This window comes from Carassius auratus, unplaced genomic scaffold, assembly GCF_003368295.1.
Source record: "Carassius auratus strain Wakin unplaced genomic scaffold, ASM336829v1 scaf_tig00022789, whole genome shotgun sequence".
NCBI lineage: Eukaryota > Metazoa > Chordata > Actinopteri > Cypriniformes > Cyprinidae > Carassius > Carassius auratus.
The window spans coordinates 1-23,456 of NW_020525218.1; the positions used below are offsets into that span (position 1 = coordinate 1).

General features: G+C 35.2%; 1 protein-coding gene across 1 annotated transcript in view; it reads right to left on the reverse strand.

Moving 5' to 3' along the window:
• Positions 1 to 3,096: 3,096 nt before the first annotated feature.
• The window catches only part of LOC113077523 (proprotein convertase subtilisin/kexin type 6-like), a 32,410-nt gene continuing 12,050 nt past the window's right edge, over positions 3,097 to 23,456 (reverse strand). Inside the window, exons 6-16 of the mRNA XM_026249890.1 lie at positions 18,720 to 18,856; positions 17,513 to 17,662; positions 16,250 to 16,352; positions 14,728 to 14,924; positions 12,538 to 12,625; positions 10,191 to 10,294; positions 8,746 to 8,875; positions 8,407 to 8,497; positions 7,466 to 7,538; positions 5,159 to 5,272; positions 3,097 to 3,350 (exon numbers count right to left, since the gene is read on the reverse strand). Coding sequence (XP_026105675.1) covers positions 3,250 to 3,350; positions 5,159 to 5,272; positions 7,466 to 7,538; positions 8,407 to 8,497; positions 8,746 to 8,875; positions 10,191 to 10,294; positions 12,538 to 12,625; positions 14,728 to 14,924; positions 16,250 to 16,352; positions 17,513 to 17,662; positions 18,720 to 18,856 — 1,288 coding nt within the window. The 3' untranslated portion in view covers positions 3,097 to 3,249. The remainder of the gene's footprint in view (positions 3,351 to 5,158; positions 5,273 to 7,465; positions 7,539 to 8,406; positions 8,498 to 8,745; positions 8,876 to 10,190; positions 10,295 to 12,537; positions 12,626 to 14,727; positions 14,925 to 16,249; positions 16,353 to 17,512; positions 17,663 to 18,719; positions 18,857 to 23,456) is intronic.

Below are 23,456 nucleotides of genomic sequence, written 5' to 3' on the forward strand. Positions count from 1 at the left end.
TGACTCTCTCACCAGATCCGGTTGTTGTTCATCAGCAGTGTTTTGAGTCTCTTCAGCAGCGGGAATCCGTCCAGCTTTCTGATCTCATTATCGGACAGATCAATGGTGTCAAACTGATCGAGTGTGGCGCCCAGATTCTCCAGCACGGGGATCTTATAGCCTGTAAACACAGGAGCGTGAGTTATTCCCCGCAGTTAGGCAGATAAACGAGTGTTTGTGTCTCGACTCACCGCGCAGCTCGAGCTCTCTGTCCCGCACAGGGTTCGTGTACTGCGCCGCCTGCTCGATCAGCTCCGCCGTCAACTTCACCATGTCAGCCGCTGAGAGGAACGACTCAGACTTTAGATCACAACTTTATTACAAATATTTGATTCGCACACGCGCTGCCGCCGAACGGAAGCGTCTGTTTTGTTCTTCTCGAAACGAGCGACACGACTGCGCGAGAACTGCAGCGCACCCTAGCGGACGGGAGGAGAAACGCGCTACAGCCGCAATACATCGTTCAGACAGATTTTTATATACATACCGTAAAAGAGAAACGGGTTTTTTAAACCCTCCTGTAATGTGCAAATTCTAACCATGTTTTTAATGTGTTACCCCAAATATTTAAATATGTAAATAAATTACAGAAATTGTCAAAATAATTTAAATTTCATTCAATACAAAATACAATACAAAAATTGCTCTAATACAAAATGATTTTAATGCGCATGAAAACTCAGATGATGCGTACAGGGCATGGTAATAAAAACATTCAGCCTTAAGCCACCAGCTCTGTGAGCACACGAACAACCGGAAGAGTCCCGTCGTGCGTCCGCCAGAGCGCAGCACTCAGTTTCAGAACGCAGTTTCTCCTGATCCTGTTTAAGATGTGTTGAGGTTGTATAAAATAAACTAAAACCGTGTAAAAGAAAACCACAGATGGTGTGATGAACATATCCTTCACTCCCCTGCCGAAACATGTTTATTTTCTAACTATATGCAAAGCTGCAACTGATTTTCTGTTCAGATGTGGAGGGGTCGTTTTGTTTTCGGAGATTTTAAACGGATTATTATGCATTCATAAACCTCATCAGAGCAATCAAATGCACGATTTTAATCTTTAAATAGTACCATAATACCTAACACTTTAGATTAGGGAACACATATTCCCTATGAACTAAGAGTTTTCCCTCAACAATCTCCTAATTTGCTGCTTATTGATAGTAAGGTAGTTGTAGTAGTGGTTAGAATATGATAATATTAGGCTACTAGAATACTGGCTAATAAACAACTATTAATGTATTCTATTAATATGCATGCTACTAACCAACCAGTTAACAGTGAATGGTGTTCCATAATCCAAACTGTTAATGAAATGCAAAGATAATGAAGAATAATGATCAAACTGCAGGATCATCATAGTTCAGGACTCAGTAGTAAAGCACAATGTTATGCACACACTTATGCATATCAGTCCTGTGTTGTTGTTTTTCACACAAAGTGAGTCCAGAATCATTAAAGAGATTTACTGAAGCTTCAGTTCAGTAACATCACGATGAGGAACGTGTCATGGGTTCATCTGTGTGTGGATGGTATTAAGAGCAGCTGTGAACCTCCACTGCATTAATCATTGTTTGTGTGTGTGTGTGTGTGTGTGTGTGTGTTCATCTAATGCCCTTCAGGACGTTACAGTCAAAGCATCACTGGGTCACTGCGGGTCAGACTCTGACAGTTCACCAAAATGCATTGCAAATAGTTGAGCCCCATCTAAATATTTACAAGCTCTGATTTCAGAACATGGAAACACTGGAAAACCCAAACAAACAAATGATCATTAGCACATAACCTGGACCACCAGCACAGGCATCCTCACTGTGGGGAAAAAAGAGACTCCACCACACATTTTCATCAAGGAAAGGTTTATATTTCAGACCTTTGATGGAGATATTCCACCTTCAGATATTTAAAATACCATTAGATGCGTAGTTTAAAATGTACAGTGTCATTGTTCTCGATCCTTCTTGTGATTTAAAAGCTTTATGTCTCTCTTAACATTGCAGTTTCACTCCAAACGTTATCTGGCATTCACCAACGTAATCATTTTCACTGGAAATCACATGATCATTTATGAAAACGGCATCTCTCATATACAATTATATCATAATTCAGAGTGATGTCGTTGAATAAAAAAAAAGGAAGCAATTTATACATGTACTGCATGTTTAAAAAAAATATATCTTGTTGAAATCAAACCGGGTTTCTTGAAATGAGGAGTACTATGTATTTCATTAAAGGAAGAGTTCACCTAAAAACAAATATAAGCTGAAAATGCACTCAACTACAGGTCATCCAAGATCTAGATGAGTTTGTTTCTTCATCAAAACAGATTTGGAGAAAAGTAGCATTGCATCAGTTGCTCACCAGTGGATCCTCTGCAGTGAATGGGTGCCGTCAGAATGAGAGACTAAACAGCTGATAAATACATCACAATCCACATAATGATCAATTAGCATCTTGTGAAGAGAAAAACAGAAAAACAAATCCATCAAGATGATTTTAGCAATAATTTCTGGTCAAAACATGAGTCCATGATCCATAATAACGTTTCCTCCAGTAAAAAAAAACATCTCCTGAAAAGCAAGATTATGGATAGACGACTCATATTTTAGCAGGAAGTGATGTTTTAAAGTTAAAACTCCTTAATGATGGATTTGTTTCTAAGAAACATGCAGCTTTTCGCTTCACTAGATGTTTACTGATGGACTGGAGTGGTGTGGAATACTCATGGTTTATTGTGATGTTTTTATCAGCTGTATGGACTCTCATTTCTGACGGCACCCATCCACTGCAGAGGATCCACTGGTGAGCAAGTGATGCAATGTCTCCAAATCTGTTCTGATGAAAAAAAAGTGAAAGTCGTGACATTTGCGAAGTATGGTAACCCATACTCAGCATTGGTGCTCTGCATTTAACCCATCCAAGTGCACACACACAGCAGTGAGAAGTGAACACACCGTGAACACACACCCGGAGCAGTGGAGAGCTATATATCCAGCACCTGGGGAGCAACTGGGGGTTCAGTGCCTTGCTCAAGGGCACTTCAGCTGTGGGCATTCAGGGTGGAAGAGAGCACTGTTCATTCTGTGCAAATTTTCATTATTGGCTGAACTGTTCCTTTAATAATCACAGTATAACTAGTTTAAAATGTACATTAGATAACACAACCAAAGAAATAGTAGGTCAGTCCATTAGTCTCTTTCCTTGCTGTCATCCAGCCGTCATCGAACACGTCCGGCAGCAGAACTGACGGAAGAGCTTCTTCTCACACAGTCGGTTCGACTTGACCATCTCGCAGAATACTTCATCCGCTGGAAGAGAGAAAGAGAGGGTTCAGACTTCAGTCGTGTCTGTGTCTCTTTATCAAACACATCACACATCTGAATGATCCTGCACGTCACGTCCCAAAGTTTCTTAAAAAAAAAAAAAAATTCTCAAACACACTTTTAAAAATTTAATGTTTCTATAGTGATGCCACAGAAGAACCATAGTTGGTTCCCCAAAAAAGCTTTCAGTGAACAGTGCTTAAATGAACCTTTTTCTGCATTTGAAAGGTTCCATGAATGTTCAAGGTTCCAATGGAACCACCAAAACCAATAAAGACCCTTTAGTTTTAAGAGTCTAGGATGAAACCCAAATGCCCTACACCTGAATGAGAGGTGCCACTAACAAAAGTGGACCGTCTTCTGTCTCTCTTTCTCCTCTCTGGGTGATCTGAAGCTCATGTTATGTAAGTTTGGACAGACAGGAGGTTCCAGGGAAATGAGGAGCAGCGGATCCTGGTGAAAGCATTGTTGCTGTCCTGCCAGTGCTCTGCCTCGCTCTGATCCTTCCAGCCTTTCACTCACGCACGACCCTCTTCCCTTTAATCTTCCCTCCATACGTCATTCTCTTCTGAAATCTTTTGTGTCCCTCTTTCTCCTCTCTCTAATGTCAGCGTTTATAGCTGTGCAAAAACAAACTTTGAGAAGCTTTGACGTCTGAGAAGCCTCGTAAACACCCGAGTCAGGTCAGTTTGACACAACGTCATCCATATGAATTACTCCATGAGGACTGTGATAACAGAAAGCTCCTTAAATACTTTGTGTGAAAAATACATAAATGAAGGAAATAAACAAGGTAAGGCAATTAATATAATCTTTTTTAACAATTATTTTATAATTGTTAAAATGTATTTTTTAATTAAATATTAGCCTGATTCAGAAACAAAATTCTATTCAATGCATCAGTCACAGTAACTCACGAATCAGTCCTAAACTCACGTTGTCGTATGTTATTTAATGCTCAATGCCCCCGATTTGCAAATCAGTGCAATGATTGAATAGATAAAACATAATTAAATAGATTATCTAAATTCATTTTGATTAATCAATTATCAAGATGAAATCTCTTTTGTCAAACACAAAAATTAGATGTTTGACAGAATGTCCCAGTGACTCTTTTCCATTGCAAACAAGGGTGGATTTGAAAAAAAAAAAAAAAAAGGATAATAAAGCACCTCTTTTAAAGTCAAACAGTTTGAGTGAACAGACCAAAACTGGAAGTGCCGAACACCCCCCCCCCCCAACAGAATAAAGAAAATCCTTCATGTTTGGAAAGATGAGGGACAAAATGATGACAGATTTTGTATTGTGTTTTCACAGAGAAGCAACTGAAGACTTGAAGCACTGCCCTTGTTCTATGCAACAATACAGAAGAAATGAAGGAAAATTACTTATGCACACACAACACACACACACACACAACTGTGGGAAATCCAATCATTCTCATAATGTTTCAAATCTGTTAACAGATCTACGCACGTCCGTCACTGGATCTACAGTGCCATGGATGAATTGATGCGAGTTGTGAGTTTGCACTCTGAAATTGTGTTATATTGTGTTGAAGATGAGTGAAAGTGTGGGTGCTGCAAAATAATACAAATATTGTCTTTGTCACACAGTGCAGTAAATATGCAGCGCGACCAGTGTAGCCTAATTCACAAATTAATGACTCTTATGAACAGGAATGGAGAAGGTGGGCACGTCAGAAGGTGGCAGGTTTGAGTCTCGGTACCAGCAGGGGTCTCTTTCTGACACATGTGGAGAAAAGCGGAGCACAACAAACTGAAGGTACGTACCGTTGTTACAGGTGGCGTTCATGACGCAGGTCCGGCTGACGAGGCTGTATCCGTCCTTACACTGTGTGCAGCTCGCTCCAGGACCCTGACAGCTCAAACAGTGCTTCCTCACACCTGAAAACACAACCAGAACCACACACCAGCTTCTGCTATTAATGTCTATAAAGACTGGGTTTGAATAAATGACACTGACAGATTTCCAGAGAGCGACCGCCATCAACAGAGCCACGCTCTTAAAAATAAAAGTGCTTCACGATGCCATAGAAGAAACCTTTTCGTCTAGATGGTTCCATGAAAGAACCAAACCAAATTCTGTTTCACAAAAGGTTCCTTGTGGTGAAAGAAGGTTCTTCAGATTATTAGAAGGTAAGAAAGAGATGGTTCTTTAAAGAATCTTTGACGGAATGGTTTTTTTGTGGAACCAAAAATGGATCTTCTATTGCATCGCTGTGAAGAACCTTTGGAAGCAACTTTATTTTTAAGAGTGCAGTGCAATGAATCATAAAGTGCTGCTTTAGTACAGGGTTTCTGGAGGGTTTTTACCTTTTATGAAGGTGAATGTTAGACCTTTTTAAAGATCAAGAAAAGACAATTTAAGGAATCCACTAAATGAAACAAAATATGCTCTCTATACATAAATGTCCTGTACTAGCAAAGTTTGTCTTGTCTTGAAAATGTCTAAAGATCATTTACTTGAGAAGCAAAACAAGAACAAAATCTGCCAGAGGGCTCCGAAAAGTACATGAGGTTTTAACACCTTTTTAAAACTGGCACAAACTCTGTAGTACTTTTTAGTATAACTGATACGAGTCAAACTGTGCCATAAAACTGATTCTGGAGGAGAAAACATTGAACTAATATGTATATTTAGTGAGTGAATCCCCTAAATTCTAGTTTGTGTGCATACAGAACAAAACTCACTCTTGAAACTGTGATGGATGATGCTGTTGTAGCACCGTTTTGCCATCTTACACGTTTGGGATCACTTATTTTTGACCAGAGTAATATAACAGCGGCCACTGACTCGTTATGTCTTTGCAATTTTAACTTAACCACCGTCGACAAAGCTGTTGTGTTTTGTTTTTGTGTAGAAGGCTGCTTTGCAGCGCACACACTTGCAGGGTTGCCATGTCCATTTATTTTAATTGCTTATTATTTGGACTCAGCTAAAAAAAAACATTCCAGTTTATAGAGTTAATAGAGTATGCGCAGGTCGTTATATTTTAGTATTTGGCATATTTAAGTTTGGATTTATTATGACCGTTTTCTTGTTTGCTGTTTTTTATAGCAAGATCTGGCAACATTGTGAGTCAAAATATACCTTGTTTACTGTGATTTCTTGTGTTGCAACTTTGATATGTAGTTAAATAATTTCAATAACAACAACTTGTCATGTGGTCTAAACATAAGCGTAACAAAATTGAAATTTCTGAGTGAACTGTCTTTTAATGTGGCATCAAAAATTGTGACGTTTTACTGGTATTGCAGTCAACTGAAATTTAAGTTTGTTTTTGAAAGTCTATTATGCTCACCAAGGCTGCATTTATTTGATAAAAAATACAGTAAAAACAGTAATATTGTACAATATTTTTACAATTTAAAATAACTGCTTGCTATTTGAATGCATGTTAAAATGTAATTTATTCCTGTGATGAAAAGCTGAATTTTCAGCTTCATTACTCCAGTCTTCAGTCACGTGATCCTTCAGAAATCATTCTAAAATGCTGCTTCGCTGCCTCAAGAAATAAAGAAATAAATAAATAAATGCAATTATTAATATCAATGTTTAAAATAGTTGTGGTGAATACAAATGAATAGAAAGTTAAAAAGAAAAGCATTTATTTAAAAAAGAAACCTTCTGTAACATTATAAATGTCTTCACTGTCACTTTGATTATTTTAATGCATCTTTGTTCAATTAAAAAAGCTTCAACAAAATCTTACTGACCACAAAGTTTTGATCAGTACTGTAAGTGTACAGGAAATAACCCGTATTCAGTGTTTATGCATCTTCATATGAGGATAAATATCTTTATACAGGCCTAGGCCCATTATGATTTGAAGGGGCTAATTAATCATTATAAAATACACACGCTCTGACTGACCTCAAAATGACAGGCTTTAAACCTGTCCTTGGCACTTTGTGTGTGACCTCGGTGCTCTTATGCAGTATTTAATATATGCACTTTGTCATTTGCTGTATATGAGTTCAAAGCGAATGTTTTCCAGTGTGGGTTGGTTACCTCAGGGCCACACTTTACTTCTGTTTAACGGCTGTCTGATCTATTTGCCTGCAGTGAAGCTCAACCGGACTCAGAGTCGGAGAAGAACCCGTTTCCACTGCAATCACCATCTGTGACCTTCATAAAAGCCTCTATTTGCTTGAGACAGCATTCATAAAGCAAAAGACTGTTGATTTATAAACTGTGGAGTGTCCCACTGCCCTTATGCTGCACATTACAAGAATCGAGCTGTAAATCTCAGCCATACACGAAAGATACGCTTTCTTCTACCCTTTCTCTCTGGTATTATCTGAAAAACAGATTGCTATTAGATCATTATGCAGATACAAAAAAAGCATAAACTAAAAAATAACTTTAAAATATAATTTATACGGACAATATATATATTTATAGATTTCAATAATATAAGAATATATAACTTGCATATGAATACAAAGTAAATATATTTATTTAATATTTGTATATAATTTATATGAACAGTAAATACAATACACATATATAAAATTCTAATGTGTGTGCATATATATTATATACAATACATATTTATAGAATGTAAGAATATATAATAAGAATATATAAGAAATCTATAAATATTTATTGTGCATTTAAGCAAATAAAATAAATGTGTATAAATATAAATATTTTTTATATTTGTATGTAAAATACTATATATCTTATATATGAAAAAATATTTAAATAATTATATATATATATATATATATATATATATATATATATATATATATATATATATATAATTAAATGCATAAATTTAATTGTATAAAATTTTATACACAAAATGAATTCTTTATTAAATAAATACAATAAGTTAGTTTTATATATCGTGTGTGTGTGTGTGTGTGTGTGTGTGCGTGCGTGTGTGTGCGTGTGTTTGTGTCTGTGTGTGTGTCTGTGTGTGTGCGCTTGTGTGTGTATGTGTGTGTTCACATTTCTGCCAGAGAGCAATAAGAAAGAATTCCAATGTAAAAAGTACACAATCCTTTACCAAGGCTACAATTTCAACAACTGCAATTTCAATGAGACGGATAATCAGCCTTGATGACATTACAGTCGGAAACAAAGACAAAGAGGATGACCTGACAGAAAAATGTTAGATTGGTTGTCATAGAACTTGAAACTGTGCTTTGCAAGAATTTTAATTGTAACATTGTTTTTTTTTTTAAATATGAAACATCTTGAAAATGTTTAGCATTTTAAAGCATCATAGGTGTGCTCCAGCTGTCACTTTCAAAACTTCATTTAATGCACATTCATAAAGCACGAGCCCTGCTGGTCACATGAATGCAGCTGTACAGAGGTCATGTGAGACGTGTGGAGGACTCACTTGCGGCACATCCTCTGTGTGAATCCCGCCGCCTCTCCTCTGTAGTATCCAGGAGCACAGGTTCGGACGCACCTCCACTCCTGCTGTAGATAGTCTGGTGCACACTGAATACACTCCTCCAGTCCTGGACCTGCAAACACAAGCACACCGTTAGCTCAGTTCTCCCGTTATTTACTGTCAATTTATTTCCCTCTGCCCCGCTGTGTCTATAACAGCTCTCCACATTTCAGCGAACTTGGAAAGCAAACAACTCGGGGCTTATCAGGCGTCTCTGGTGATTTGGTTTAATGAAGTAAGTTAATTAAGTTCAATAGCTGAGCAGCGACTCGTTCACTCCTGCGGTCCTCAAAACAATACACACACTTTCCTCTTCAGTTTCTCACTGTGAAAAAAGAAGACCTCATTTGTGTTCAGTTGATTTCATATTCTGTGAGTGTTATTGGAGTCTGCTCACATCGGTGATGTCCTGTGAGAGTACTGCACTGATTCTGAATGAGACTTTTGATAATAAATGGATGTAAATGGGGTTTCTCGACTCGTTCCTCAAGGTCTGCTATAGTCTAGCAGAATGTTATTTTCTAGTAATCCTGATGACCTTGATCAGCTTGTTCAGCTGAGTTTGACCAGGACTGGATTCAATTTCACCAGACCTTGAGTGGAGAAACTCTGATGTAAATAATAAAACCGGGACATTATCAATTCATCTGTATTGAGCTTTAAGATACTAAACTACAGTTTCTCCAACAGATGGCAACAAAACCTGAACAGGCAAAATTTTGTCTGAAATATAAGTTGGTCAATCTGAAATTCTTGTTTATAACGCTGCTGTATAAGTTTGTGCTGTTCTGAATATAATGACTGCCTACATTTACGTACACCTTTTGATTAATGCAAAACAAAATAATTAATAATGTATGAAATGTATGAAAAATGACCTAACTGTTTAAACATATAGGGATTCGAATAGGGATGAGATGGCAATAGAATAGAATAAAATAGAATAGAATAGAATGGGATGGGATAGAGTAGAATAGAATAGAATAGAATAGAATGGGATAGGAAAGGATAGCACAGGATAGAATAGAATAGAATAGAATAGAATAGAATAGAATAGAATAGAATAGAATGGGATGGGATGAAATAGGACAGGACAGAATTAAATAATATAATATAATATAATATAATATAATATAATATAATATAATATAATATAATATAATATAATATAATATAATATAATATAATATAATATAATATAATATGATGGGATGAAACAGGACAGGATTGAATAACATAACATAACATAACATAATATGATGGGATGAAATAGAATAGAACAGAACAGAATAGAATCGAATCGAATAGAATCGAATCGAATCGAATCGAATCGAATAGAATAGAATAGAATAGAATAGAATAGAATAGAATAGAATAGAATAGGTTACCTGTGCATGTGGAGCAGGAGACATGGCAGGGGCTGCACTTCATTTCTTCCAGGTTAAAAAACGTTCCATTGGCACATTCTGGAACACAGGTCATTCCTGCCAGACTTTAATCAGGAAAAAGAGAAGAAGAAGAAGAACAGAATAAACCAGTTCAGCAGTTCACTGCAATATTTCCACAGCTTTAAAGAGAAAACATCATGAAAAGCAAAAAAAAAAAAATCTCTCAGCACATTAACATATGACTGATGACATTTACTTGACTTTTATGAACCTAAAGGTTTACTGACACCAAGAGCAAAACAAAAAATGCAATAATAATAATAATAATAATAATAAAAACAACAATAAAATTTGCAAAAAATATAAATCATCTATAGTAATTGTTGGTATTACTGTAACAACAGTGGACTTTTCATCATTTTAAATAAATAAATAACATAATGGCAATAAGAACTAAATAGTAAAGTCTGTGAATATGTGGAATAGTATATATATATATATTACTTAATGATGTGCCATATTTACCAAATTATACCTTATTTCCAACTTCTGACTTTACCAACATGCACAAAAACAGGTAAATCAGATAAATAATCAACAATCAAAATGTCATAATTCCCAATCGTAGACTCTAACTTCAAACTATTCACACCAAGACTAAAACAAATTATATATTAGTAAAACAATAAGAATAGTTAATAATAATGATTTTATTTTCAATTTTATAATATGATAATAAACCAAGTATTTTAATATTTAGAATAGTATTGTTATGTCACTTTAATGTGTTCATTATATTATTAACCCTTAAACGGCATCATTTATTATATTTCAATTATGTTTATAATACTGTAACAAACATGTACAAAATAGACAATTAAATAATTGTAATTATTTTTTGTTGAACAGTTAAAAAACATAAATATCATAACTGTGACGGCCCTATTTCCAAAAGTGCAGCTCCTTTAAGCTTTTAATGGTCTAAATGAGGGACAGATTGAAACTATCGTCAAGCTAAATCATATTTTCAAACAAATCAGTTCCCAGTGATTCTCAATCCAAGATGAGGCTTAATGTGTGTCTGAGAAAACAACTCTACAGTCTTCTTCACGGTGGTTTGATCTAGTCTTGGCTAAAAGAGCGGGTTTGTTATGGAAGTGGGGTATTGTGGGTCAGTGGTTGAAAATGACTTGCATTTCAATAATCATCTGAGCGAGTGTGACGCACATTTGCCCTCGATCTGCTCTTTAAAAAACACAGCAAATCACGATATATAACCCTGACAGATTAAATGCCGTCGAGAGGTCATGGCGCAAAGTGTCCTGTGTTTTACCCTTCACAAGACCAGACTGCCTTTCAAGAACTAAAGCCTGGTCTGTCCGGCTCATCTAAACCACAGCAAAGACAGCATGCATAAAGATGAGCAGATGTTCCCTAGATGTCCTGAACCCACACAAGACCCCAAAGCCTGACTTCTTACACTATTTCGTCCGCACCAGCATGAGGCTACAGATGTCATGGGAAATCAGAAATCCATATATATTATGAATCGAGTGCATAGAGGGGTCACAGCTCTGCCTTTTAAACTCAAATGGCTGCAAGAGACTTTTAAATGCTCATTTGGTTTATGCTCATTTATGCTGCAACCAAGCAGCAATCTAGTGACGATTAGATGATGCATCTCGACTGCCACACTATGAGAGCAGCAGTTCAACACGGGAAATGAAGCTGTGCATGTTTTACTCATCAGGATTTTAGAGCAATTGCAAAGCAGCTCTCATTTTCCAATCCTGTGCCACGTTGTTTAAATAGCAAATGCATTGGCGCTCATTTGTGGTCTAAAAAAGAGGTGTGTTCAGGAGCATTGTTGGTGGGTAGATTGTTGCGCCAAACCCAAACCTGGTCTAAAGTCTGGTTCAATATTTTTTCTTTGTTATTTAAAGAGCGCGTTAATTATATGCACCTATAGGCAGTTATACTACGCACGTACACTTTGCTTATTACACACACAGGGACGTGCAGCATCACACAAACATATTTACAAATTAAAATTTACATTCTGCCATGCAAATAGCAAGACCACCATGGTTCGAGCACATCTGGTTCTTTAAGGGGACGGTAAATGAGACTCTAATTGGTTTATTGCATGTTATGCACAAAAAACATCCATTACTCATTAAGAGAACAGGGACAGCCCATTTAGACCATGCGCCCGGGCGCTGACCACTTTCCCTTCGTTAAATTAACCAAAGTGGATTCAGACACGCCTTGAGTGCATCTGCACCGTGTGCTTTAGACCATGAGCTTAGATCGTTAAAACAGGGCCCTTGATGTTTATTAGTATTACCTGAAGCCATCTTTACAGGCCGTGCATCTGTCTGCATCTCGCAAGCATTTCAAACAGTTCTCGTGACACTTCAGACAACGTCTCTGGCCTGGAAAGAAAGAAGATGTGATGTGAAGCTCACACAGACGATCAAAGAAAGTTCTGTCAGGAGCACTATAGTCAAAGATAATTGACAGTCAGACTACGGTTTGGATTGGCAAAAACTCCCCATCAATGTAGCTTAGCATGGCTAAGAGCAGGGAGAGCAGTGATAACCCCATTAAGAAAACAGAACAGAACCAACATAAATGTAGCACATATCATTAATGTTCTTAATGGCAATTTAAAGTATCAACATCATTAAAAATAAAGGAGGCTGATTCAAAAAGGAATATCAGAAAGCCAAGTCCTGACTGTGGACGAAAGGAGGAGCTGGGGATGGAGGAGGTTAATCAGCTCCTGAGCAAAGAGATAAGCTGCTGAATGATACTGAATGGACCTTATAATGATGCTGTCACAGGAGTATTCTGAGAGGTAGACCTGGACCATGCTACTAACACTTGATTTCAATTAAATGAATAAGTCTAATTTTTATTATTTGATGAACAGATAAAACGTGTAAACTAACTATAAACTATTCACATCAAGAGTAAAATACAATAGTAATATTTAACAATAGCAATAACAACAAAAACTATAAGTTGATTTTTTTATTATTACAAAATGAATTTCCCGATACATATTATAAAAATAAATAATTAAGTATTTTCGGAATAGTACTGTCATTTTACCAGGTGAATTATTTTATTATCACTTAAAAAAAAAAACATGTTTTCACATCTGTTAGGCTTCATAAATGACAAAAAAACATTGTAAATAATTACAATATTTTTATATTTAAATGAACTACTTGAGGCATCATTTGCATGTTTTCAATGTTCTTTAGCCAAATTCAAAGGCAGAATCTTATGCATCCTTCACAGAGAAGACAATCCCATAATGCACTTTTAAAAAAGGAAAGTATAAGAAAAGCTGCTCATAAATATTATTGTTTATTACTGGAATATATATATATATATACACACATACATACATTCATACGTACACACACACACACACACACACACACACACACACACACACACACACACGTTTGTTTTTGTGAAAAGTGTGTTCATCCCATAGGTGTAATGGTTTTTATACTGTAGAAACTGTATATTCTATGGCCCTTCACCAACCCTACACCTAACCCTAACCCTCAAAGGAAACTTTGTGCATTTTTACTTTCTCAAAAAAAAAAAAATCATTCTGTATGATTTATAAGCGTTTTGAAAAATGGGGACATGGGTTATGTCCTCATAAGTCACCCTCTCCTTGTAATACCTGTGTCATACCCATGTCATTATACAGTTGTGTCCTGATATGACACAAGAACAAGAGCGAGCACACACACACACATACACACATTATATTGTAATTTTTTTTTGCTTAATATTATAAAAGATGTATTATTAAAGTTATATGAGATTGAACATGTGGGTGAGTAAATATCGATTTAATTTACATGTTTGGATAATCTACTCTAGTAAAGCATGGTAAACACAACACCACATGTAGGTAGCATAATTATATTGCCTTTTTAGGGACTTTATTTTGCAGAAATTCAAAGGCAAAATTGTGCGTCCTTTTAATCCTTTAAAAAGAATGCAATCCCATGATGCACTTTAAAAAGAAGATTATAAATGTAATTTATTTGGATTACTAAATTAAAAAATTAACAAAAAAAAAACAAACAAACAATATGTGTTATTAGAATATCACATCATTAGCTTAGAAATATCTGGATAATTTATGCATAATTTACAAATTTACTTTAACTGGTTCACTATTCTTATAGCTTCGTATTGCTGGTGTTTATGACGTTCCTCATTTGTAAGTTGCTTTGGTTAACAGCGCCTTTTAAATGAGTAATTGTAAATAAACAATTATATTTTACTGCATTTCTTTTGAATGTAAAAAATATAATAAATGTAAAAGTCTATATATTACTCCTCAATATAAGTTTATTTCTGACACCATTAGAGAATCTTTCCTAAATGACAGACCGCTGTATTCTGGGAGGTGTTCACTAGCTGCATGTGGTGCTATAGAAGCTTCAGCTCAGTAAAGTGAAGTGTGCATCAGTGGACGTCCCGTCTCCGCTGGACTCACCGCTGTCGGGGAAGCAGCCGGCGGGACATGTCTCCACACAGGTGCTCTCCTTCGAGTAGAAGTAAAGCCCTCTCCGGCAGGACCGGCACTCGTTCGGCCCGCGAGCCACACACTTCTCACAGCCGCGGTGACAGCGGCGACATCTGCGGGCCTCTCCGTCCTCAAAATAACCCAGAGGACAGTGACTAACACACGTCCTGTGAGGAGGACAAGAGACAAACATAAAGAGAAGTTGAAGCATAAATCTGTTTGACAATGAGGAAAACTAAACAGACTTTACTATACTGTATATGTTCAATATACTGTACTACAATATGTAATGATTAACCGCGAGTCGGTTGAAAATCGATTCAAATATGTGATGCACAAATATGTAACCACAAAACCAGTCATAAACGAAATTGTCTTTTCGAAGATTTATACATTGTCTGAAAGCTGAATAAATCCACTGGTGTAAGGTTTGTTAGGATCAGACAATATTTGGCCGAGATACAACTATTTGAAAATCTGGAATCTGAGGGGGCACAAAAATGATTGTCTTTGAAGTTGTCCAGATGAATTCTTAGCAATGCATATTACTAATCAAAAATTACGTTTCGATATATTTATACTAGGACATTTGCAAAATATCTTCATGGAACATGATCTTTACTTAATATCCTAATGATTTTTGGCATAAAAGAAAAATAAAATGTATTTTTTATCATTTTTTGGCTATTGCTAAAAATATACCCCAGAGACTTAAGACTGGTTTTGTAGTCCAGGGTTAGTTTAAGTATTTGCTACTGAATGTTCAAATGCGGAGTTTTGCGTGTCACGAGTGTGTGTGTGTGTGTGTGTGTGTGTATGGAGAGAGATGTGGATGCTTCATCACTGCGTCTGTCACACCACTCTGTTCCTCTTTCAAGCTTGAACTGATGGTAAAACTAAGGACATTATTAACTGTCTTTACATTTATTTTAAAAGATGAAACTCATGATTATGGAAAGGGGCATTACATTTCCTACGAGTGCTTGTGGTGTTCGGCCAATCACAATGCACTGGGTCAGTTGGCCAATCAGAGCAGACTGCGCTTGTCAGAAGGAGGGACTTTATAGAAAACGACTCGTTAGATAGAGGCGGGGCATAGAGGACCTACAATAATATACAGTATTTGAAAAATAATGTTTTTTTTTATTATTAAATATGCCCCAAATAATGATCTTTAAAAAAGCATCATATTACCCTTTTAAGTATGTCTATATTTTATTAATTTTTATTTTAGTTTTAGTTTGACTTGATGAATAAATGTAAAATTTTTCCATTAAAAATTTCGTGTAATTCAATTGTATTTATTTCTTTTTATTTCAAATAATGAAAATGTTTGTTTTTTCCCCCCCATGATTTTAGTTTTAGTCAACTATAATAATCCTACAGGGCAAAACTGAAAAAACAAACAAAAACAAAAACCCCTCATACTGTGATTTTGGACACACTATCTGTAACATTAAACCCATTCAGAGTACACATGTCCTTCTGGCACCTGCCGGTCTTGAGGCTGCCCAGACTGAAGTGAATGCAGTTGAGGCAGTGATCGGCGTCCGGCCCGTCGCAGCCCTGATCTCCACATTCAGGATGACACGGACCTGAAATACAGTCACAAACCAGCAGGGGATAATATAACATCTATAGTTATTCATTTAACAGACACTCTGATTCAAAGCCACTTGCAAATGACTTGCATGAAGTCATCAGAGAGTCAACTATATTCACCGTAAACAACGATGTCATGTTTATAATAATAAATCTCATAAGGTTGATAAAGAGGATCAAATATAAGAAGTCAAGTCAAGACAGCTTTGTTTATATAGAGCTTTACACAGTACAGATTGAGTCAAAGCAGCTGACAGTGTTAAACAGGATAATAGTGTTTCAATAATGCAAGAGTAATATACGTCTTATCTACATTTAGGTTTTAAGTTGTTTACATGGTTTCTAGGTTGAAGACATCATTTATTTTACACTATAAACAAGCAACAGGTACCATCACATTTATATATAAAATACATACAGTATTCATTTTATCATACTATTCATTAAAACTGAGACACATCAAAATCCTATCAAGAGTTTTTTTTATATATTTTGCTTCAATATTAGGACAGTACCAATATATATATATTTTTGTAGCTCATATTTGTTTGGCTTTTATTTTGAACATTAATTAATTTTTTTTTAGACCATTAATAAATAAAGTGTCCAGGATACATCACCTGATCCTTGTGTGTGTTTAAAATACATTTTTATATATACACTACCATTCAGAAATTTGGGGTGAGTACGATTTTTATTAAAATAAAAACTTTAATTTAGCATTAAATTGATCAAAAGCGACAGTAAAAACATTTAAAATGATTTCTATTTCAAATGCATCCTGTTTTTAAACTTTCTATTGATCAAAAAATCATGAAAAAATTATGTTTACACTAAAATATGAAGCAGCTCAACTGTTTTCAGTATTGATTATAATCATAAATGTGTCTTTAGCAGCAAATCAGCATATTAGAGTGATTTCTGAAGGATCATGTGACACTGAAGACTGGAGGAACGATGCTGAAAATACAGCTTTGATCACAGGAATAAATTAAATTTTATCATATATTACAACAGAAAACTGTTATTTTAAATCATAATAATATTTCACTGTTTTTAATGTATTTTTGATCAAATAAATGCAGCCCTGATGAGCAGAGGATTAAAAGATGTCCCCGAACTTTTGAACTTGTCTAGGTATTACTGTGAGTACCATTATATTCCTCCTCTTCCTCGTCTTCATGCTCAGGGGCTCCTGTGTTTTTCAGCTCCTTGCCTGCTGTGCTCGAGTGCTGGGGACTCTGGGATTGGTCGGGGTGCTCAGCCGTGCCGTGAAGGATGAGTGTCCACTCCTTCAGCTTACCTGACAGAGAAGAAAGAAAGAGCAAGACAGCAAAGCCATGAAGTGGACAGAGAAAGTTCTGCTATGCATTCAAATTAAACTATTCAAATCCTGACGAGAAAGAGGATGTGCATACATCCAGATCTGCAGCATAGCTCAAAGGTTTACAATAAGCAAAAAATGTCATTCATTTCAGACAGCAACATAAGAAATCAGTGTAGAAGATTTGGGAAAATTGTCCATCTAGGTCTGCTTGTGAGATTTCATTTAGATTTTAGGCGCACTAGTTTTTAAGGACACAGCTAGTGTAATATTTTATAGATTTTATGGGTTCCTTTTTTGCAAAACATGATGTAAAAAGTAAAGTTACAATTACTACATGTAGTACTGAGAGTCAAAAAAATATTAATAATAACGAAAAATTAAGTAAATTATAAAGTATATATTTTTATCATAGTTTTAATCAAATAAAATATAATTTATTAAATATTATATGAAATAATTTTAATTGTAAAAAAAATATTTTATATAAAAAAATACATTTTAAATAATTAAGATAATCATTAACAAGATAATTGTGAAATATAAATACAAATAAATTGTAACTTAATTAAAACAAAATAAATAAATAGTAAAATAAAATAATATAATATAAAATTAAATAAAAAATAAAAATAATTAATTTAAAAATAATGAAATAATCCAATGAAAAACAATATTAGAAAGCACAATAAAATAATTCTAACAATGTAACGACGTGAAATAAAAATATTTATAAAATGATATCTAAAAAAAAAATACTAAAATAAAACAAAAAATACTAGTTTTATAAGAAGTTGGGAGTATTACACATCTCCACAATGGTGAAAAACAACATAATACAGTGTGAAACCAAACTAGTACTGAAGGGACAATCAAATTCAGCTTCATATTAGCTTTATATTAAATATGATTAGGCTCTGAATTTGGGAATACCGTCAGATATGTGAGTCAGATGTTTATATTGTGTCTAGACTGAACATGATTAGCAGCGCAGCACCCTGACGTTAGATACTGAGCCTCGTTCCTCGTTCCTTACCCAACACCTCAGGGTTACGCCGCTGAGACGGCGAGTATGAGACCTCCAGCGTCCACGTGCCCTCCGCTCTCTCCCCCCAGCAGTGAACCGTCATGAACTCCCAGTTCCTGAAGCCCTCGTGGGAGTTATCAAACAATCTGGAAGACAGAAGAAACACAGGTCAACGTTACAGAGAGAATAACGAAAATAAGGAGATCAGACGAAGTCATGTGTTACGCTGCATCACTAATAACTGCTCGTTATTCACAGTGAAGAAGATCACTCAAAAGAACCTGAACCTCCTCAATAACAGATGAGAAATTAACCATCTAAAGTGTAAACCTTTACTAACAAGCTAAAGATTAAACTGTTTCTAACTAATTTGGTTTGGAAGGACATGAGGGTGAGAAAATGATGAATTAACCATTTAAAGTATTTCAGAGTGAAACAAAATATTTAATGAGAATAAAAGGGGTGGGTTTTTATCAACAACAGAACCATATATATGTTTTATCATTCATAGATCTTTAACCATACAGATTTGCCTTAAAGAAAAAAATATATATTCTAATTATACTACTAATAATGTTTTTTTTAATGTAATTAATTAAATAATTAAAGATTAATGTATAAAAATCAAGCAAATTGATACACACACACACACACATACACACACTGATCTATTAAAATGATCAGATTTTCCTTCAAACAAATAAACAAACAAGCAAATAAATGATACAATTCAATTAAAAATAAAAATAATTCAACTAAGAATATTGAAATAATAAAATGAAAAACAATGTTAAAAAGTACAATAAAATAATAAATGAAAATAAAACAGATAGAATGAAAAAATTAGAAAGCTAGTGTTATTTTTTTTTTAAGAAAACAAGCAGCAAATGAATAGAGTGTAAGTCTAAAAGGGACAATTTTTGTTGTTGTTGTTTTTCAGAACAGAATTAGAGAGTGCTATTATTATTGTGTATTAAAACAACAAAAGAGCAATACCAAAATAAATGCATAACACTGTCTGTCTATGATCATTTCTGTAACCTTCATTTCCATTAATAGACATTACATACAACTGGAATTAATGACTAAATGCTGCATTTGGTTTAACATTAGCTAATAGCCTTTGGTTCTTGCTGCTTATGAGCAGTATGAACAAAACACTGTTCTCACTTCGCTTTGACCTGAACTCATCCTGAGAAAACTCCCCGTCCACAATCACACCACTGATGAGAGCTTTGCAAAGCCGCACTTTCTGATCTCGGCCCTCTCACAGCCCGCGTTAACAGACTTTGATGGTATTTTGCACCACCAGTGAGGTCCTGACCACAGCATCCCTCTCCATAATTCAAGGCAAATGTCTTTCCTGGTGATTCGCAGGCGTTATACAGCTAACGCTCCATCGACTCCACGATGTGACTCTCAGCACTGAAAGGCTTGGGTGAGAGAGCAACACTTGGGGCGATCGGTGGCCGTTAATAAATGCTCTCCGAAGCCGGGAAGCACCATGAGACTGTCACATCTGTTATTACAAAAGCAGACGCGCGGTGGGAGATGTTTGTGCAGGGGAGGATATTGACAGCTCTTCTGTCTCCACGCGGTAAATAAGACACACAATGTCAAAACAATACGCTTTCTGTGGAGGAGTGAGAATGGAAACACGTTCACGAAGACAAAAGAGAGTGAGGAACATTGTTACGGACAGAAGACGGCTCTGGCATTTAATGTTTGAAGAGACATGTTTCCTTCAAAAAAAAAAACTGGACTTCCTCCAAACCATGAACAAAACTATAATTTTTATAAATCAATCAATTAATTAATTAATTAATCTTTTCAGATTTTATGTTGCAGACTTATGCTAAAATACTTTATTATGTACATTTAGTGATATTTTTGCAATTTAAATGTCTAAAGAGCCACATTCCTGCCAATGTAATATCTTCCAAAACCGAGGAACAAAAATATTTACAAATTAAAATAATAATTACTGTAATAAAAGAAAAAAATGAACATGAAACAAATGAACACGAAAATATAAAATAACAGTGCATTCAGAAATGTTTATATTTTATAATGTAGATTTATGCTTAAAATACTTAAGCTTTCTTTACACATTTGATTTGAGTTTTTTTTCTGACATATAAATGTCTGAAGAGCCATATTTCCCCCAAAATTTGGGGGAAATGCTAGATTCAGAATAATAAATAAATAAAATCCATTCAAAAAGTATTAAGACCCATTCATTTTTTTCATTTCATTCATTTTTGTTATGTTGCAGTCTAGTAAAATGACTTTAAGCCTTACATACCGCATGTTTGATTTAAGTGGCATTCTTGTCATTTACCAGAGGAAAATTTGTGTGAAATCCTACAAACCATGAATAAAACTATGCAAGATTTTCAGAAATAAACAAGTAAATTAATTTTAAATAAAATAATTTTTCTTTTATTTTTATTTTTTTACTGCAGCCTAATGCAAAAATGCTTATAATTATTTACATATTTTATTTTATTGACTTTTAGTCACACAGGAAGAATTTTTCACACAATAAAATTTGTAAACTATCCTCCGAAATCAAGAACAAAACTATGCCAGATTTCAAATAACAATACCTAAACCAATACCTAATAACACAAATAAATAAATAAAATAAAGTGCTTAAAAAATTTATGTGTATTACGTTTTATTGATTTGATTTCTGTGACATTTTTCTCATTCAAATGTCTAAAGAAACACAGTTCTCCCATTAAAAGCTGTGTAAATCCTCTGAAATTAAATTAAACATAATTAAATGACTAGTTCATTCAGAAATTATTCAGACAACATTATTTATGTTGCAGCCTTATGCCAAAATACTTGAAATTATTTTAGATATTTAATTTTGTTGACATTTTTTTTTGCTTATGTCCTCTGTAAGATTTGGGTGGTGAGGCAGGAGCAGAGTGATTTGGAGCGTGTGAGAGTTTTATTCATGAGGGTTATAAGAATGATGCTCAGGATCTCTCAGTGCTCATAACCGTGCAGGAAAAACTGCTGAGCGAATACTAAACCACGCTCAAACCTAGAGGAGAGAGATTTAGGAGAGAGCAGAGCGTCAAGACCAGCAGAGAGGATATCAAACCGCTGCGTGATTGACAGCACGAAGCTCCCAGTGTGACAGAAACCAGAGAAGCACGTGTGGACTCCTCTAGAATACACTATGGTAAAAGCAGCATATTACCACATTAGTGTGTGTATGAGGGAAACCTAAGGTCTTGGACACTACAAGTGTCTTTAGAAGAGACAAAACACAAGCTTTTATTTGTTTTGTAGCACATAAATGCTGAAGAATCTCCAAACACAATTTTTTTCATACAACAACAGTTGTATCAACAACTGATCAAGCTCCAAAAAAGCACCATAAACGATAACCTAAACAACCCGTGTGCTATATTAGAAGATTTCTGAAGTCATATGTTTGTGTGAGAAAACAAAACAGAATGTAAGACATCAATCACTGCACACTACACACAAATATGTATATTTAGATCTTACCTGTCCGATCGCTACTATTTTGTTTATTTAAATTGGGAGTCGTCTCATTTATCACCAGTAAAATATGGAGTGCAACAAGGATCCGTCCTAGGTCCACTTCTATTTTCAATATACATGTTGCCCCTTGGTAATATTATTAGAAAATACGGGATTAGTTTCCACTGTTATGCTGATGATACTCAGCTATATATCTCAACGAGACCAGATGAATCTTCTAAATTATATAAGTTAACAGAGTGTGTTAAAAATGTAAAAGGATGACCAATAATTTTCACCTAATAAATTCAGATAAGACGGAGATATTACTTATTGGACCAAAAAACACTAAACAGAATCTTGTAGATTACAATCTGCAACTAGACGGATGTACTGTTACTTCCTCTACAGTCAGAAATCTGGGTGTTATATTAGACAGCAATTTCCCATGTCACAAAAACTGCATTCTTCCATCTTAGAAACATTTGCCAAGCTACGAAACATGTTATCTGTTTCTGATGCAGAAAAGCTAGTTCATGCATTTATGACCTCTAGACTGGACTATTGTAATGCACTTCTAGGTGGTTGTCCTACTTCTTCAATAAACAAGCTGCAGGTAGTCCAAAATGCAGCAGCTAGAGTCCTTACCAGGTCAAGAAAATATGATCATATTACCCCAATTTTACAGTCTCTGCACTGGCTACCTATTAAGTTCCGTATCAGTTACAAATTATTATTACTTACCTATAAGGCCCTAAATGGTTTAGCTCCAGCGTACCTAACTAGCCTTCTACCACGCTACAACCCATCACGCAATCTAAGGTCACAAAACTCTGGACTTTTGGTCGTTCCTAGGATAGCAAAGTCCACTAAAGGAGGTAAAGCTTTCTCACATTTGGCTCCCAAACTCTGGAATAGCCTTCCTGATAATGTTCGGGGTTCAGACACACTCTCTCTGTTTAAATCTAGATTAAAAACACATCTCTTTCGCCAAGCATACGAATAATGCATCTCATAATTTGTGATCTGATCAAAAGCACATTATTATTCATTAGCTTGGGTTAAACTAATTAATTTTACATGGTTTGATCAGCAGCTATGCTAATGATGTCTCTATTTGTTTCTATGTTTTGCCTCAGGATTTAAATCCTGTGGTAACTAGGATTTACACAAGCTCCAAACTAACAAATATTGCTACTTACTATGCCATCACATTATAATTGCTGTTAATAATGATTG